Genomic DNA, 17,718 nt, shown 5'->3' on the forward strand with positions numbered 1-17,718 from the left:
TCGTCAAGAATATAAGAATCTTGGGATCATGGCGAGTTGTGTATGTTTTAATAAAAAAACAAAATCAATTCCAAATTTTAATGGTTAACCCATAGAAACTGCTCAAGAGAAGACTTTAGCCAAAGAGCCATAAAGCATCCCCAGCAGTTAGCCAATCCTGGTATCTTTAATACTGACTTTAAGTTCCATGTAGCATTAGGTACTCTAAGGCCATGATCCAATTCACAAGCTTTAAAAACAGCACCACTTTGGTTTAGCCTACCTTTCTACAAATGATTCTGTGAAGAGTAAGACAATGTGAATGGACCACACAATCCTTCTGTTAGGTCCATATGGACTTTCTTATAGGGATAAGCCCTTGTTAAGATATTCTAAAATCAGTCCACGTGCCACTTTCCAATTCTGGGAACCCGGCCTTTCTGACCGAATGCAACACAGTCTCCTCACTCCGGCCACCTGTGAGAAGGCTACAGATGGCAGAACATTTTCTGCTTCCCTAAATATTAGCTCATTGAAGATCTCTCTGTCTTAAGAGCAGGTCCCCGCTTAAAAACAAACCAGAAAAATCCGCTAGATTACTATCTCTCGCATATTTGTTTATTGAAGAGCAAAGCGTAGTACTAGCATGTGGGTTAGAAAGTAAGGTTACGTTTATTTTGCACTGTGGAAGCCCTGCAACGAATCAGCCAGCAGATTCCACTCCCATGGCTTCACACGAGGAAGAAGGTACATGTCGCCACTCTCTCTGGAAAAGCTCGACAACCAGGATTTACCAGAAACCCTAGTGTAACTGCCTGCCAATGCCAGTCATCTGGGCCACTGTCAAAGACGGAAAGTAAACTACGCAAGTCACATGGGTCACAAAATTAATAAAAGAAAAATCAGAAATTTACTTAAGCTTCCTAAGACATAGAGAGCGTCACACTTTCAAGTTTCACGGTGATTAGTTTAACACCATTTGCCTGTTAAAACTGTCACTTAAAATATACATGTCAAAGTGCTTCAAATGCAGCATACTAATTAAAATTCCTCTTGGAAGGTTCCAGTACCGGCAGCTAATTTAGGAAGGTTATTCACCCACAGGGTGTTCAAGAAAGGGCATGCTGCCTTACAAAGACACTTGAGAAGAAAAAGAAAATTCTAACTGGACTTCACAAATCTCCCACAGAGTGCTCAACCAAGTCCAGAACTGCTAAAGGCCACTCTGAACATAGGAATCAACGCAACCAAAGATTTCTGTATTTATTTTTGGCCTTTCTGGGGACCCACAGCCAAAAGTTCTAGCCCATCGGCTTCATTCTGTTGCCTCCAGCACATTCCCAGTCCTAGACCAGCAAAGAGATCTAAGGCAATCAAGGAGATTGGAATGTGGCAATATCTAGGCGCTACAGAGCAAGCTGGTGCCTCTGTCCTCGGTGGTGGCAAGTTCAAAGGAAGCCCAGAAGAAGAATGAAAGGAAGAGTCACACACAGGCTTCTAGTTAGAATGGAAAGGGGAAATGGAGCCTTTGACTCAAACACCTTCAGTTTACCTTTTTATTTTCCACAGGTGATAGAATCAAAGTCTACTTTGGCAAGCAAGGTACATTCCAAAGGTTTTTCAACGGACTACAAAATAAATTCTTGGAAAACTGAGCATTTAGGAAACCTCCAAATTCACATTTGAATTTGAAATTAGTGGTGGAATGATGATTCAAATTGAAATGTGAGAAGTTTAAATTCTGTATTGCACTAGGATCACAGGGCACTAAGGTGACCCCTTTTTCTCCTTAAAGTGGACCCGATGCCTGCTTTTTCTCTTGCATGTTCCCCCAGAGCCCAGACTCCGGGTCATGATCAATACTCTTTTGGTACCTACTTAGAATGTGGGCAACCCTAGACGTACACTCCTCTTCCCCAAACCTCTACTAAAATAAGTGACATGTTGGTAGTAGCACAAGTACATTCTAGACTAATCAGCACGGAGCTTTTTTAAAATTAGATTTAAGAGCATTTTAAGCATGGTGCGATTCAAATGCCAAGGACGATTTTGCTGTTTGTGTATTACACGGTTGTGTGCATCGGTTGTGTGCGAATGGAGGAGCGCTGCCGTAACCCGTGACAATTTTAAACTGTGCGATGCACTGACGGTCACGAATGTTAGTAAAGGACTGGGAAAGACGGCAATAACATACTCTAGTCAGGTAAAGATTTTTCTATCCCATGCCCCCCTCAAATGTGGGGGAATTAATTTCTGTCAAGCACCAAAGGGCACGTTTCATACCATAACCGGACAAGAAACTTCTCACAGGTCTGGGTAACTCTGGTCCGCAGAGACACAAAGGAAACCTCCGGCCTGGCTAAGGCACTCTACTCTGAAATGGACAGAAAACATGCATGTGTGGCCAACCACGCCATTGCTCCCCTAAAGGCAGCTCAGCGTATGCTGGGAGAAAGGCTGGGGTGGTCCACTCACCCCCAAAATATCATGCAGAAGCCTGAAAGATCTTGTATATTTATATTTATACTTTGGAAATGCGGTGGTAATTGGCAAGACACAAATGCTCAGAGCTATTTGTAATGAAGTCCTGCTTCAGCTGCTGTAACACTACGTAACAAATGGGGCTTTCGAGATGCACTTCAAGATGGCAGACGAAACCAAGAAAACGTCAGCAGTATACCAACGATGCACAAGTCCACAGTATTCTGAAACAGTTACTCAGTTTCACTTTTATCTTGCTGACGGCCACCTTTCTTTCATCTAACGGTGCCAATGAAACTATGGCATAATTCTTTACCACTGTAGGGAAATATACAGTACAGGCACAAATAATTTCAAATAAACTTAATGCAGTAGAAAAAGAACAGAAACACACTTTGAGGTAAAACAGCCCCAGAAGTACAGGACACGACCCCATGCCAGAAAGGGTGTGTGTGTGTGTGTGTGTGTGTGTGTGTGTGTGTGTGTGTGTGTATAACTATACTGTACAAGGTGAAGAAAGCCTGTGGTCCAAATTTGTCATTTAATAAATATTTATCAGTTCTTTCCTTATATAATACAGATTACTCTCATTCTGTGTACAAGGTCAACAAAATAGTAAAATGATTAGCTCAGAAACCTTTGAATGAAGCTTTGTTCCCGGCCCAAAATAACACTTGATCCAGTTCAATTTTGCAGATGACAAAGAACAAGGTATACAAAAAACAGAGTTACCGTTACTTAATTCATTCATCCTCTGACCTCCATGATGGCAAGTTACTAACAAACATGGAATCACTACCCACATTTTCCTGCATCAATTTCTCACCTATTTTCAGTCTCAGAAAAAGTCACCAGATATACCTCAACCTTTACGAGCCGTTTTTAAAAATGAGTACAGAACCATGAGTTAGCTCCTTGACTCCTCATTTCTAATAAACTGGATGACAATGATTAGAATTTACAAATTTAAAAACTGAAATATCAATTATAGTTATTTTTACAAAGCAGCAGACTGAAATTTAAAAAGGAATACATTACAATTAAATTTAACGATGGTCACATTCATAGATAAATAATGGTAAAGAATTTAATTACATATCAACACAGTGGTGCCAGTTTTATCCAAGTGCAATCCATCCAAAAAAAAAAAGGGTTTAAGATACACTCTTCATTCAAGCACAAACTTCATTCAGTGGAAAATAAAGGAAAATCAGCAAGTAAATTTCACCACCACCAAACTACACGGAGACAAAGTCAAGAAGAAAGTCATGAGAAGGTGTCATCTAAAAAACAACCACATTGAAGTCAAAGGGATTTTTACCCCTGTCAGTAAACCTCAAAAATTATTCCAAGTCATTTTAAAGAGAGTAGATACTAAGTAAGGCATATATCTCAAAAGTTTTCTTCAACTGGGGAAGTGGAGAAGTGGGCAAGTTGGGGAAGAAAGAATTTCTACTTCCTTATCCTGTATGAAATAAAAACACAGCACTCTCTCCTCCACAAAAAAGAGACAGGACGGATGAATGGAAGAACAAATTGAATCAGGAAACTAATTTCAGAGTGAGGTTCATAGCAGTAATTCATAGGGAGGTTCGTGAGATTCCTAACTCCAAGGTAAATTTCTCTTATAAGGAAGTTTATCTGTGTTCCTTACGAGTAATTATCACAGGACTGGGACTGTCACATGCATTCATATAATCATAGTTCGCAGGCACCAAATCTCACCAACTTGCCGCTGAGGGGGAAAATACATTTAAACGATGAACCATGTTAATGTGTGAGCTACAATTATGATCCATTCTCTACTAAGTCTCAATAGAATATTTCTCTTTAAAAGAAAATTAAACCGGGGGCACCCGGGTGGTGCAGTCGGTTAAGCGTCTGACTCTTGATCTCAGCTCAGGTCATGATCTTGGCAGTTCGTGAGTTCGAGCCCCGCATCAGGCTCTGCGCTGATTGCATGGAGCCTGCTTGGGATTCTGTCTCTCCTTCTCTCTGCCCCTCCTCCACTTGTGCTCTCTTTCTCTCCTCTCCAACTAGGTAAATAAACTTAAAAAAATTTTTTTTAATTAAATTAAATTAAACCATTTGTCAAGATCTGTTCCCAAGAAAGAGAGCCAGAATACTAGAGAATCTAAATATATATATTAGCTCTCTTAGCACATGAGGATAAAAGGCATTTCCATGGGAAAGAGAAATGAGTATTTGGCAACTGTATATTGTTCTGTAATCATTTGGCATCTCTGGCTAACAGTAACTTGCTCTTATCTTTTCCCCATATTAGATTTGGGCTATTGATAACTTCCATAGCGAAAGACCTACTACTGAAACAGTATCAAATATGAAAACATTTTGTGGTTTTCTTAATGTTATCAGTGTTCCTAAACCAATCTTGGGGCTCTAAAAATAAAAACAAAGCATCTTTAACTCTGTACGAACCAAAACATCATGGACTCATGAAGCTAACATCACTAGAAACATTTTGCTGGTCTAAAGTACATTATGCCTAACCAAAATGCCACACAGTTTTATAAAAAGTAAGTTGGGAATTAGTAGGTCCAAAATTTCGTAAATTCAGATCATTTGTCCAAGTACTATACACACTGAGTTCCCGTGTCTGTTAAGCAGATCAGTTTAGTTCAATGGTGATGGATGAAATATTTACAAGCATCTTATTTACAGTACTTCCTTCTGTAGATTACAGGCCAATACTCTTTTCTTCCGTTCCTAGTCAATCCGAGTTTGGTTTCCTCAATGAGAAGGGATAAATCTGAAAATGGTTGCTCAGCTGCTTTACCTATATAGAAAACCAGAACATGAGACGGTGACAAACACATTCCTAATTATTTTTAAAAAGCACACAAAATTCACCCACTGGAGACAATTTACCGACTGTAACAGCAAAACTCCGCAGAAATAACGAAGAGGCTTTTGTGGACTAGGATAGCTACTGAGCTAGAGGGCTATAGAATTCTACAGAATACTAGAACTACCCTGGGAAAGTTAGGACTTAACATGGGTCTGCCTAACTCCCAAATCTAGAATTTCTTCCAGAGCCCTCCAGACCACCCAGATTCACACCCAAATCTACTGGGTTAGTTGAAACAATAATATCTAGTAGGTCAAATATTTACATATATAGACTCTCTATTCAACTGCTTACAGCATTTCTAGATAATCATTCCTAATCCTGATGAAACAGTATAAAAGCAGATCTCTACATTTTAGGTTAGGGTATCCCTAGTGGGCAGGCAAGACCTTGGTTATGTGTCAGTTACCAAAGTTCTAGTTCTGTTGCTGTCATTTATATTTCAATAGTTCAAATGAATGTTCTGTGTAGCTTTCAAGTTTCACCTTCTGGTCAGAAGTTGCAAAACGTGGCAAGAGAGCACAAAGACCGACAAAAAAGATATTCCTAGAATTTTTTTCAATTACTTTGATTTATTTTCCAGATTTTTAACAGTGAAAATATACTGCCTTCGTAATTTAACGAAAAAGGTTTTTTGGTTTGGTTCAGTATATGTATGGTTTCTTAAAGATATGCTTCTGAAGGGTTGTAAAAAATTAGAACAAGTATAAAAGACATTTACAACTATATTCTACTTCATGCATGTGAAATATAAAAGCCTAAGAGTGTTGACATAAAATAAAGCATTTATGTTAAGTATGCATAAATAAAAACATAAATGATTATGTCCTCATGTCACAATCCATAGTTATCGTGGATTTTTTTCATCTACTTTGTTCTAACAAATGTAGGCTGCTTTGGGGAGAACATTAAGGGAAGAAACCTAAGTTTAGCAACATATACAAGGTAAAAGGCATGACAGGTGTGCTCATTTAAAAAAATTTTTTTAATGTTTATTTTGAAGGAGAGACAGAGCTGAGTGGGGGAGGGGCAGAGAGAGAGACACACACACACACACACACACACACACACACACACACACACAGAATCCCAAGCAGGCTCCAGACTCTGAGCTGTCAGCACAGAGCCCGACGCAGGGCTCAAACTCACGAACCACAAGATCGTGACCTGAGCTGAAGTCAGACATGTAGCCGACCAAGCCACCCAGGTGCCCCTAGGTGCGCTCATTTTAAAATATTATGACAGAAGACATGTGTCTCAAACTGAGTCACGGTAGAGTTCCTTTCAAAACAAGCATACCAAATAGAAGCAGTATTTTAAGAGCCATAAAAACATGAATACCCTTTTACATAACCTCATTGCTATGAAATTATCCTCAGAAAATAAAGAAAAATATATTACTCCAGATTGTTATTTTTGTTGTTGTTGTTATTCCAACCTTATTTGTAATGGTGAAAATCTGGAAACAACCTAGATGATTAAAATAACTGGATCATAATTAAGTAAACTGGGTAATTATTAAGTAATCTCCTTGCTGGAATACTGTACAATTAAAAACCATAATTATAAGACCATGCTAAAATACATGATTAGAAAAGAATGTTAAAGTGTGAGGAAAAGAAAATAAATTGCATGGCTCTGATTTTCATTTTATTATATCTACCTTAGTCCATTTGCCCTGAAACTAGTCTCTTTTTAGAAGAAAATATTAAGGTTTGCAAAATACTTCTTAAATCCATTCTCTTCTATAATTCTCCTGATAAAAACTCCCCTAAAGCTAAAGAAGCAAGTATACAGGGGCACCTGGGGGGGCTCACTCGGTTGCACATCTGATTCTTGACTTCAGCTCAGGTCATGATCTCACCGCCTGAGTTTGAGCTCCATGTCAGGATTAGGATTCTCTCTCTCTCCTTCGCTCTGCCCCTTCCCTGTTCACACTCTCTGTCTCTCTCTCTCTCAAAATAAATAAATAGGGGTGCCTGGGTGGCTCAGTCGGTTAGCGTCTGACTTCGGCTCAGGTCATGATCTCATGGTTTACGAGTTCGAGCCCCACATCGGGCTCTGTGCTGACAGTGCAGAGCCTGGAACCTGCTTTGGATTCTGTGTCTCCCTCTCTCCCTGCCCCTCCCCATTTGTGCTCTGTCTCTGTCTCTCTCTGTCTCTCAAAATTAAATAAACATTAAAAATAAATAAATTTTTTTAAAAAGTATAGAAATAGATAATCAACAAATGGGATTACTTGGTCTCATATAACTAAAAGCACACAAGAGCTTACAATTCCATTCACCAAGAATACAGTTCACATTTGTACCTAAAAAAAAAGAACTCCTCATAATAACTATTGAGTTTTAAAGTTATTTGTAGTTACTGTAACATACTCATCAGAGAAACAATATCTGATATTATGTACCTGGATATTATCCAATATTTATAGGGACTATCCCAATTCTTCCAGCTACTTTCATAAGCAACTTTCTTTTGAAATTTTTCCTTCGCCACTTTTCTACTACTTACAAGAACCAAATAGAACCAATTTTGCTCTAGATGACTCACCACTCGTACTCCATAATGGATGTGGGCCAGAGTGAAAACAGCTGTTAAGGTATACAGGAGAATGCTCTCAACGTAGGAGGCTACTCCTAAGTTTACCACCAGGACAACCAAGAAAAGAGGAACCAGCAACCAATTCAAAGTTGGGCACCGAGTACTGCTCATTTGACAAACAATCAGCTGACACTTGAAGTTAGGGAAAAGGAAAAAAAAAAAAAAAAAGAATGAAAATTTAATTAGCAAAGCACTTCATTTTCTTAAAATATAATTTATTGTCAAATTGGCTTCCATGCAACACTCAGTGCTCAATCCAACAAGTGCCCTCCTCAATGCCCATCACCCACTTTCCCCTCTACCCCAACCCCCATCAACCCTCAGTTTGTTCTCTGTATTTAAGAGTCTCTTATGGTTTGCCTCCTTCCCTCTCTGTAACTTTTTTTCCCCCTGCCACTCCCCCATGGTCTTCTGCTAAGTTTCTCAGGATCCACATATGAGTGAAAACATATGGTATCTGTCTTTCTCTGCCTGACTTATTTCACTTAGCATAATACCCTCCAGGTTCCACCCACATTGCTGCAAATGGCATGATTTCATTCTTTCTCACTGCCAAGTAGTATTCCACTGTATATATAAATCACATCTTCTTCATCCATTCATCAGTTGATGGACATTTAGGCTCTTTCCATAATTTGGCTATTGTTGAAAGTGCTGCTATAAACATTGGGGTACAAGTGCCCCTATGCATCAGCACTCCTGTATCCCTTGGGTAAATTCCTAGTAGTGCTATTGCTGGGTCGTAGGGTTGATCTATTTTTAATCTTTTGAGGCACCTCCACACCGTTTTCCAGAGCGGCTGCACCAGTTTGCATTCCCACCAGCAGTGCCAGAGGGTTCTCATTTCTCCACATCCTCGCCAGCATCTACAGTCTCCCGATTTGTTCATTTTGGCCACTCTGACTGGAGTGAGGTGGTATCTGAGTGTGGTTTTGATTTGTATTTCCCTGATGAGAAGTGACGTTGAGCATCATTTCATGTGTCTGTTGGCCATCTGGATGTCGTCTTTGGAAAAGTGTCTATTCATGTCTTCTGTGCATTTCTTCACTGGATTATTTGTTTTTCGGGTGCGAAGTTTGGTGAGTTCTTTATAGATTTTGGATACTAGCCCTTTATCTGCCATGTCATTTAGCAAAGCACTTCAAAACAAGTCACTCCAACATTAAAAGCATTCCAGTACTTGAGCCAACACAGTTACACAACATTATTAAGTTCAGAAGTTCTCAACTGCTCAGAAGCCCAACGGAACCCCTGTCCCACCTCCAAACCCGTGGACTCTCAGAGTGTGGGTCAGACAAGGCTGGAAAATAATTTAGTAAGGATGCTATAGAAGGGATTCTTCCACTAGGTAACAGTTTGGATAAAAGGAATTTCTCCCGATTTTAAGATGGTGTGATATCTGAAAAGAACTTTCAAAATAGCCCTGTATAGCTCCATACACCTAAATTTCTTTATAGTGATGAAGAGATGCTATCTCCAATTCAGTCATATTGTCATATTAACACCTCAAAACCTCTCTGGCTTCCTTTACTTCCAATACCTTACTCACATCTACTTTTATTCCTTCAGAGATAATTTTTTAATACAATGTATTAATATTTTCAGATCTTTAAACCCTGTGAAATCAGTAGGACCGGTGATAATGAACACATATTACACACATGGAAACATAAGCTCAGTGGCTAGCTTTTAAAGTAAAAAGTTATTAAGGACCTGACCAGAGCTAGAGCACATGCTCCCGGGTTGTCAGGACTATTAAGGTCTTTTCTCAACTGCGCCCGATCTCTCCTGGCTGCTGTCTTGCTGGGCCATGGCAGAGAAAGGGCTTTTGAAAAATATGTTGTATTTATTACAAAGTTTTTACACCTGTTCTTAATTTTAAAATCAGCTGATTTAAAAATGCGTGTGTGTGTGTGTGTGTGTGTGTGTGTGTGTGTGTGTTTTTCTCGAAAACCCTTTTTAGTTTCCCTAAACTAATCATTAGATCTGCAGCCATCTGGAAAAGGTAAAAATAATTTTTAGCATGTTCGTGTTTGGGTTTATTACTCTTTAAAGTTTCTACTGTAAAATATCTTTAAATTAAAATCTGTCTATTTTTAATTCTAAAGATTTCTCCAATTATCACATTTTGTCATATATTCCTTAGATAGGACTTAAATGAAAAAAAACCTGGGGCGCCTGAGTCACTCAGCTTAAGCATCTGGCTCCTGGCTTAGGCTCAGATCATGATCTCACAGTTAGTGAGATCGAGACTTACGTTGGGCTCAGCGCTGACAGCGAGGAGACTGCTTGGGATTCTCTCTCTCTCCCTCTCTCTCTCTCTGCCCCTCCCTTGCATGTGCTCTCTCTCACTCAAAATAATAAACATTAAAAAAAAGAAAAAGAAAAAACCTTACTGTGATGTTGGCAAAGGCTGTTCCAACCATAAAGTAGAATAGTCTAGGATGTATCTCTAAAATATCTGAAGGTGACTGAAGGATCCATGCTGTAGACAAAATGAATAGCAAACATGGAGAAAAAAAGGGAACCATAGCTTCATAGACTGAATTGTGTTTCAAGGTGTTATTTTTATAGCTTCTGAAAAAAAAAATCAAGTAATACAAAGAACATTATTACAATATAAAAATCATTCCGTATTTGTAACTTTTGTAGTTTTGAAACTTTTTTCACACTTATCCTCTTAATTTACACTCACAATAATCCCACAGCATACATAGAACCAACACTACTAAACCCCATTTTACAGACAGGTTAAGTGACAACGTGAGAATTCAAATTTATATAACTTCCTACCAAGTGGCAGGGCCAGGACTAGAATGGAAGTGTTCTGACCCCGGGGCCTCCAGAACGTAAAGATAAATAAAACCTGATCTTTTGTTTTACAAGGTTTATGCTCTAGGAGGGGAAATGAAATGAACACAAAACAGCACTAGCAAGTACCTGGCTGTGTTATTATGATACAAAGTGACAGAGAATCTAAGAGTGGACGACTCTGCACTGAGACTGTCCTAGCATATCTCACTGTCTCTGGCCACACACTCCCATACATGTTTGCTCATCTGAACAAAGCCCCAAATTCTCGTCTTGGTTCTGTCACTGACAACATGATTCTGGACAAGATATTGCCTGATGAGGACCTCATCCTTAGAAGAAGAGGAAATGTCTCAATCTCTAAGGCCTTCAGAGCTTTAAATTTTATGGTTTCTATGAATGGCTGCCAGCTGCCATCGACAGGGAAGATTCACAGAGTGTGGCTTGACAGAGAGGATTCTGCAAGACAGATCTGAGAACTGAAGGATGAAGTGGGAAGTACAAGTGTTTCACGTAAAGGAGACAGCACTAGAGGGAGGTGGGGGCCAAATTACCAAGGAGAGAAAACAGCAAAGTACTTTCAGGGCCCGTAAGAAAATTCAGTGGGGCTGAGCAAAGGTGAAGTACAGATCAGAGAAATGAACTCTGCCCAGGCAACTCCCACAGTATCCCCGGCCCCACTCCTCGGGGCGGGAATTTTTATATAGTGCGACTTGGAAGTCAGCATAGATCCGGGGTTTGGTCCTAAACTACACAAATTCAGAAATTTAATTTTATGATCATGCTGACTAAACTTACACAGAATCAATTCATAAAAACTTACCATCAATTTCTAAAAAGGACGTAAACCTGTCACTATTCAACGGGAACACACTCCTTCCCGATTCACTCACAAAAAATGACAAATTAGAAGACTTGTCTGGTGAACCAAAAACTGTAACAAAAGAACTAGTAGTTTGTGCTGTGGTTGAAATGACCACACAGCCACCGTAGATACCCTAAATGGTCTTAAACTCATCCCAGATTCAAAATACAGCTTTTATGACCTTCTCAAAATGGCCAGATTCCAAAAGCAAAACAGATCCTAAAATTCATCTGAGTAACAACTGTCACACTTCTTGCCCAAATAATAAGGTACTTACCTGAAAAAGTTCAATAAACTCATCGGAAGAGTCACACATAATGCACAGCCTAAAAGGGAGAATATTTAAATTACTGTGAATTATTATTCAAGAGGGATTTTTATAATTATCGAATACATACAAAATATGTAATAGTTTTAGACCCAGTAATTCGCAGGTTCGGGTTACTTCTGCAATGAAATTAAATACATTTCTGAACAACACTGACAACCGGAAGAGCAGCAGGGCAGTCTGGTGGTTCAGTGCGGAGGCTCGGGAGCCAGACTGGGCTCGAATCTCGGTTGTGCCAACAGGTTACGTGATTTCAGGCAGATTAACGCTTCCGTGCCTCAATTCCCTCTTTTATAAGCCAGAGATAGAATTGGCCCCGCAGGGTTTTGAGAAACAAATGAGTGATTACTCGTAAAGACAGCTGGAGCAGGGCTTGGCATACAGTAAATCGCACGAGTGTGAGTTACCGATGGATTCCGCGGTTTCCCGTTGCCACTGATTTTTCTTTCCCAAGCATTCTTCATTTCTCCGCCCGCTCCGCCCACAGACACCAGTTCTTTCCCCTCAGACCTAATAAAGACAGCCCTCCCAGGAAGCCCTACCATTGCTTCCGCTGCCCTCGCTCTCTACTAGCTGACTCTGCTATTCCCAATCACTCGCCAGACTTTTCCATGGCCTTCCTCAGTACTCTTTTATTCCTTCTGCCTTCCCTCTGCAGAAACTGCACTCTTGAATTTACCAAGCTCTCCTAATGATCAAATTCGATATTCTTTCTTCATTCCTGGCTTCTAAGTGAGAGGACTCCATTGACTCTCCACTAACTGTAATTCTTTCCTCCCTTTGCCTTTGTGATTCCATCCTCCCAATGTTCCTGTCAGCCATCCAGCTACTACGTGTGGTGTCCTTTATTGGCAACTCTGTCTCCTGCGCATTCCTAACTGGGCATTCACCTGTGCTTCTATCCTCCCTCAGAGAATCCTCTCTTACAGCTTTAACTAGAAGCTTCTTGCAGATGACTCCAAAAGCTGGCAATGTACTCTTGGGCAAATCAGACAATCTCTCTGAGCTTCAGACTCCACAGTTGTCCAATGTGGATGGGTTCAATGATTTCCTAATATCCCTTGCAGTTTTAAAATTCTCTGATTTGCTGGGGGGGGGGGGGGGGGTGGCGGCACCGGGTTGGCTCATTCGGTTGAGCTTCCGACTTCGGCTCAGGTCATGATCTCACGGTCTGTGAGTTCGAGCCCCACGTCGGGCTCTGTGCTGACAGCTCAGAGCCTGCAGCCTGCTTCGGATTCTGGGTCTCCCTCTCTCTCTGACCCTCCCTCATTCATGCTCTGCCTCAAAAATAAATAAACATTAAAATTCTCTGATCCGGGGCACCTGAGTGGTTCAGTCAGTTTAGCATCTAACTCCTGATTTCAGCTCAAGTCATGATCTGTTTGTCTGAGCCCAATGCACTGACAGCATGGAGTCTGCTTGGGATTCTTTCTCTCTCTCTCTCTCTCTCTCTCTCTCTCTCTCTCTCTCTCTCCACCCCCCCCTCCCATGCACGTGCATGTACTACTCTCCCTCCCTCCCTCAAAATAAATATTTAAAAATAAATAAACAAAAATAAAACTCTCTGATTCTACAGATTATAGAGATGTAACTTCCTGATCTTTCTCTCTGTCAAACTCCAAATCAACACATGTGGCAAGTTTCTGGATACTTCATTTGGATATTTCACTGTCACTCAACAGATGAGCCCCAGCTTATGCACTCCAGACTCCCACTGACCACACTTGGCCTGGGGTGAGAAGGTGGTCAGTGCAGCTGTGGCCTGAAGGATCAAACGACAGAAAGAGATTCCTTCAAAACAGCTCCTAAGACATTTTGCTAAAATGAGATGAAAAGACTGGAATCCACCAAACAGAAATCCCATCTGGGAAGATGAACTACTCTGCCACTCCCGAGCCCAACTGGAACAAAGTTCCTCAAGTTAGAAGAGCTTAGAGAGAAGGAGAAGACAGGCTGGTGTCCTCAGAAATCTTTAGCAGGTGACTCGGCCTCGTGCTGGGAAGCACAGGTAGGGAGCCAGGGCTGAATCAATTGACCCAGAATCACTGCGACGCTGAGGTGTCGGAAGCAGGCTGACACAAACTGGCAAAAGATTTGCTACCAAGAGTATTTTTAGTTTAAAATATCTTGAAATAGCTCTAGCTTAAGTACAGCAAGCATGTGGGAAGCTTGAGCTCTATACGGGTTGCCAAAAAGACATACCACATCTTCTCTTACTCCTCTCAACGGCACCTAACGTGCTTTCCGTAAAAAGGACGGGCATATCGCAGAGATATTACAGGTTGACTCCATACCACCGCAACAAAACAAACATCGAACGGCACAAGAAAGCCACGTGAATTTTTTGGTTTCCCAGTTACGTTTATGCTATAATGTACTCTATTAAGAGTGCAATGGCATCATGTCTAAAACAAATGTGCTTGCCCTAATTTAAAAATACTTTATGGCTCTAAGACTCTAACCATCATCTGAGCTTTCGGTGAGGTGCAGTCTTTTTGCTGGTGGAGGGTCTTGTCTTGAGGCTGATGGCTCCTGACTCATCAGGGGGGTGGCTGCTGAAGATTGGGGTGGCTGTGGCAAGTTCTCCAAACAAGAAACAGTGAAGCTTCCCAGTGAAGCTTCTGACTCCTCCTTTCACAATTTCTCTACAGTAGGTGAGGCTGTCTGATAGGGTTTTATCCACTGTAGAACTTCTTTCAAAACAGTCAATCCTCTCTAATCCTGCCACCGCTTTGTTTCAACTTAGTTTATGCAATATGCGAAATCCTTTGTTGTCATTTCAACAATCTTCACGGCATCTTCACCAGTAGATACTGTCTCAAGAAAACCATGTTGTTTTTTCATCCATCAGAAGTAACTCCTCTGCTACAAAGTTTGAGCACCAGATTGCAGTAATTCAGTCCCAGCTTCAGGCTCCACTTCTAATTACAGTTCTCTTGCTGTTTCCACCACAGCTAGTTACTTCCTTCACTGAAGTCTTGAACCCCTCAAAGTCATCCATCCATAAAGGCTGGAATCAACTTCTTCCAAATTCCTGTCAATGTTGATATTCTGACCTCTCCCCATGAATCACAAATGATCTTAGTGGCATCTACAATACTGAATCCTTTCCAGGTTTTCAATTTACTTTGCCTAGATCCATCAGATCTTACAGCCTTATAAACCTGTATTTATTTCTTCAATAATAAGACTTGAAAGTTGAAATTACTCTTCAAGCTCCTGCAGGATGGATGCTTTGTTAGCAAGCAGGAAAACAACGTTAATCCCATTGTACGCTGTAATCAGAGCTCTTGGGTGACTAGGTGCTTGTCAGTGAGCAGTAAGATTTTGAAAGGAATCCTTTTTTTCTGAGCAGATCTCAATAGGGGGCTTAAAACACTCAGCAAACCATGTTGTAAACAGATGTGCTACTGTCCAGGCTTTGTTGTTCCATGTATAGAGGACGGGCAGGGTAGATGTGGCAAATTCTTAAGGGCCCTAGGATTTTCAGAATAGTCGATCAGCACTGGCTTCACGTCCAAGTCACCAGCTGCATTAGCCCCTACCGTGAGAGTCAGCCTGTCCTTTGAAGCTCTGAAACCAGGCATTGACTTCTCCTCTCTGGCTATGAAAGTCCTAGATGGCATCTCCTTCCGATATTAAGGCTGCTACAGGTACACTCAAAATCTGCTGTGTCGTGTAGCCACGTTCCTGAATTATCTGAGGCGGATCATCCGGAGAACTTGCTGCGGCTCCTGCATCAGCACTTGCTGCCTCATCCTGCACTTTTACGACACACAGAAGTCTTCTTTCCTTAACCGACTGAGCCACTCAGGCGCCCCAAGGCTTCTTTCCTTTAAACCTCACGAACCAACCTCTGCGAGCTTCACGCTTCTCCTGCAGCTTCTTCCCCTCCCTCGGTTTTCCTAGAAGTGAAGAGAGCTAGGGCCTTGTTCTGAATCAGGCTTTGGCTCAAGGGAATGTTGTGGCTGCCTTGATCTCCTATTCAGACCACTAAAACTTCCTCCATGTCACAATAAGGCTGCTTCTCACTTTCGTATCATTCTTGTGTTTAGGAAGGAGCACTTTTCATTTTCTTCAAGAGCTTTTCCACTGCATTTACAAACTTAGCTAAATGTGTGGCGCAAGAGGCCTGGCTTTGGGCCTATCTCGGCTTTCGACATGCCCCCCTTACTAAGCTTCATCACTTCTAGTTTGTAATTTAAAGAGGGAGACATGTGACTCTTCCTTTCACTTGAGTACTCAGAAGCCACTGGAGGGTCATTAACTGGCCTAATTTCAATACTGTATCTCAGGAAATAGGGAGGCCCAAGGAGAGGGAGAGAGATGAGAGGGAGAGCGGAGGGTGGGTGGCACAGTCAGACACACACATTCGTCTATTAAATGGCCGTCTTCCGTGGGCGTGCTTTGTGTGTCCCCAAAACAATTCCAACAGTAACATCAAAGACCGCGCGTCACAGACCACCATAGCGAATATACTAATGATGAAAAAGTGTGAAATACTGTGAGAATTACCAAAATCTGACAGACAGAGACATGAAGGGAGCCAATGCTGTTGGGAAAATGGTGCTGACAGACTTGCCCGACAAAGGGCTGCCACAAGCCTTCAATTTGTAAAAGAGACAAGTATCTGCAAAGCACAATAAAGTGCAATAAAACAAGGTATGCCTGTATGGGGAAAGCTGCTTTATTTACTTATACAGAAACATGTGGGCTTTTGTTTTATTTCAGAAAGAAGAATTCAGGTAAACTCGTAAGTTACATGGAAAATTATGTGCCTATTAAAAGTATCCACTTTACCATCCCAAAATATATCTCACACCTCAGAGGATTCCATCTTCTCGTTAAGTTTAGCACTTCAACGTAAATTCAACAATCCTGCCACAAGACTAGCCACTTAAATCAGAAGATTCACTATGTGGTGGGAGTGAAAAGAAGCTAGCCTTGTCAGGCTAAAGAAATCCGTTCATACAAAAACCCCCGAAAAAAGAACATTTGGAAGATTACAGCAGGGTTCTAAAATATCTGTAGACCAGAGCAACAGAGAACGGCCCAAACCACTGCCTAAAAGCCAGTGCCTAACTGATCAGCTTCTCAGCCGTTTCTAAGCTTTATCTAACGCCCATTCTATTAGCAAGGTGCACTGGGTAGCCAGGGGGGTTATTTTTCAGATAAGGGAACAGAGCAATAGCCAACGGCTTGCTTTTTTTTTCTTTTTTTTTTTTCTTCTACAGAGGTCCTAATGCCACTCCTAATGCCCCGAAGTAACAGCCCAGATAACTTCCTCTTTGCATAGAAAACACTCCCCCACTCAGTTAATCATCCGGTAGATATTCCCTCTGGCTAAAATCAAAAGGGAAACATTACCACAATCCAAATTTTTTACCAAATAAAACATTGTTACCAAAATCCCTTACCTATTATCCGGTGGCAAAAAAGAGTATCGGAGGAGAATAGCACAACTTTCCAATGAATGTATTACAAAGTAATCTGTGTCATCTATTTCCTACAAACTAATGGTCTTCAATTCTGAGATAGGCACGAAATCTACACCAAATGTCCACCTAAATGTGGATCCTCTCCAACAGTCTAGATTCATTTAAACAGCTAGTTTACGAGGTTTATGCGATTTTGGTATTTATTTTCTTCGGACTGGAAACAGCTTGGTGCCACACACAAAAAAACCACAACACAGGAATTTTATTTTCCTTACTGGTTTGGTTGAAACCCTACAGGGCTATAGGGCTGTTCTGCTCGCTGGAGGGAACGGGAGAGAGGGAC

The 17,718-nt window shown here is 41.0% G+C and overlaps 1 protein-coding gene across 2 annotated transcripts in view; it reads right to left on the reverse strand.

Moving 5' to 3' along the window:
- Positions 1 to 4,481: 4,481 nt before the first annotated feature.
- Positions 4,482 to 17,718, reverse strand: part of SELENOI (selenoprotein I) — a 40,615-nt gene continuing 27,378 nt past the window's right edge. Inside the window, exons 7-10 of one of the 2 annotated variants that reach the window (XM_015540576.2) lie at positions 11,887 to 11,935; positions 10,330 to 10,510; positions 7,883 to 8,065; positions 4,482 to 5,257 (exon numbers count right to left, since the gene is read on the reverse strand). In XM_015540576.2, the coding sequence (XP_015396062.2) occupies positions 5,159 to 5,257; positions 7,883 to 8,065; positions 10,330 to 10,510; positions 11,887 to 11,935 (512 nt within the window). In that variant the 3' untranslated portion in view covers positions 4,482 to 5,158. Of the gene's footprint in view, positions 5,258 to 7,882; positions 8,066 to 10,329; positions 10,511 to 11,886; positions 11,936 to 17,718 lie in introns of those variants that run through there. The other variant, XM_042982338.1, reaches the window with a different exon arrangement.

This window comes from Panthera tigris, chromosome A3 (genome assembly GCF_018350195.1).
Source record: "Panthera tigris isolate Pti1 chromosome A3, P.tigris_Pti1_mat1.1, whole genome shotgun sequence".
In the NCBI taxonomy this organism is placed as follows: Eukaryota; Metazoa; Chordata; class Mammalia; order Carnivora; family Felidae; genus Panthera; species Panthera tigris.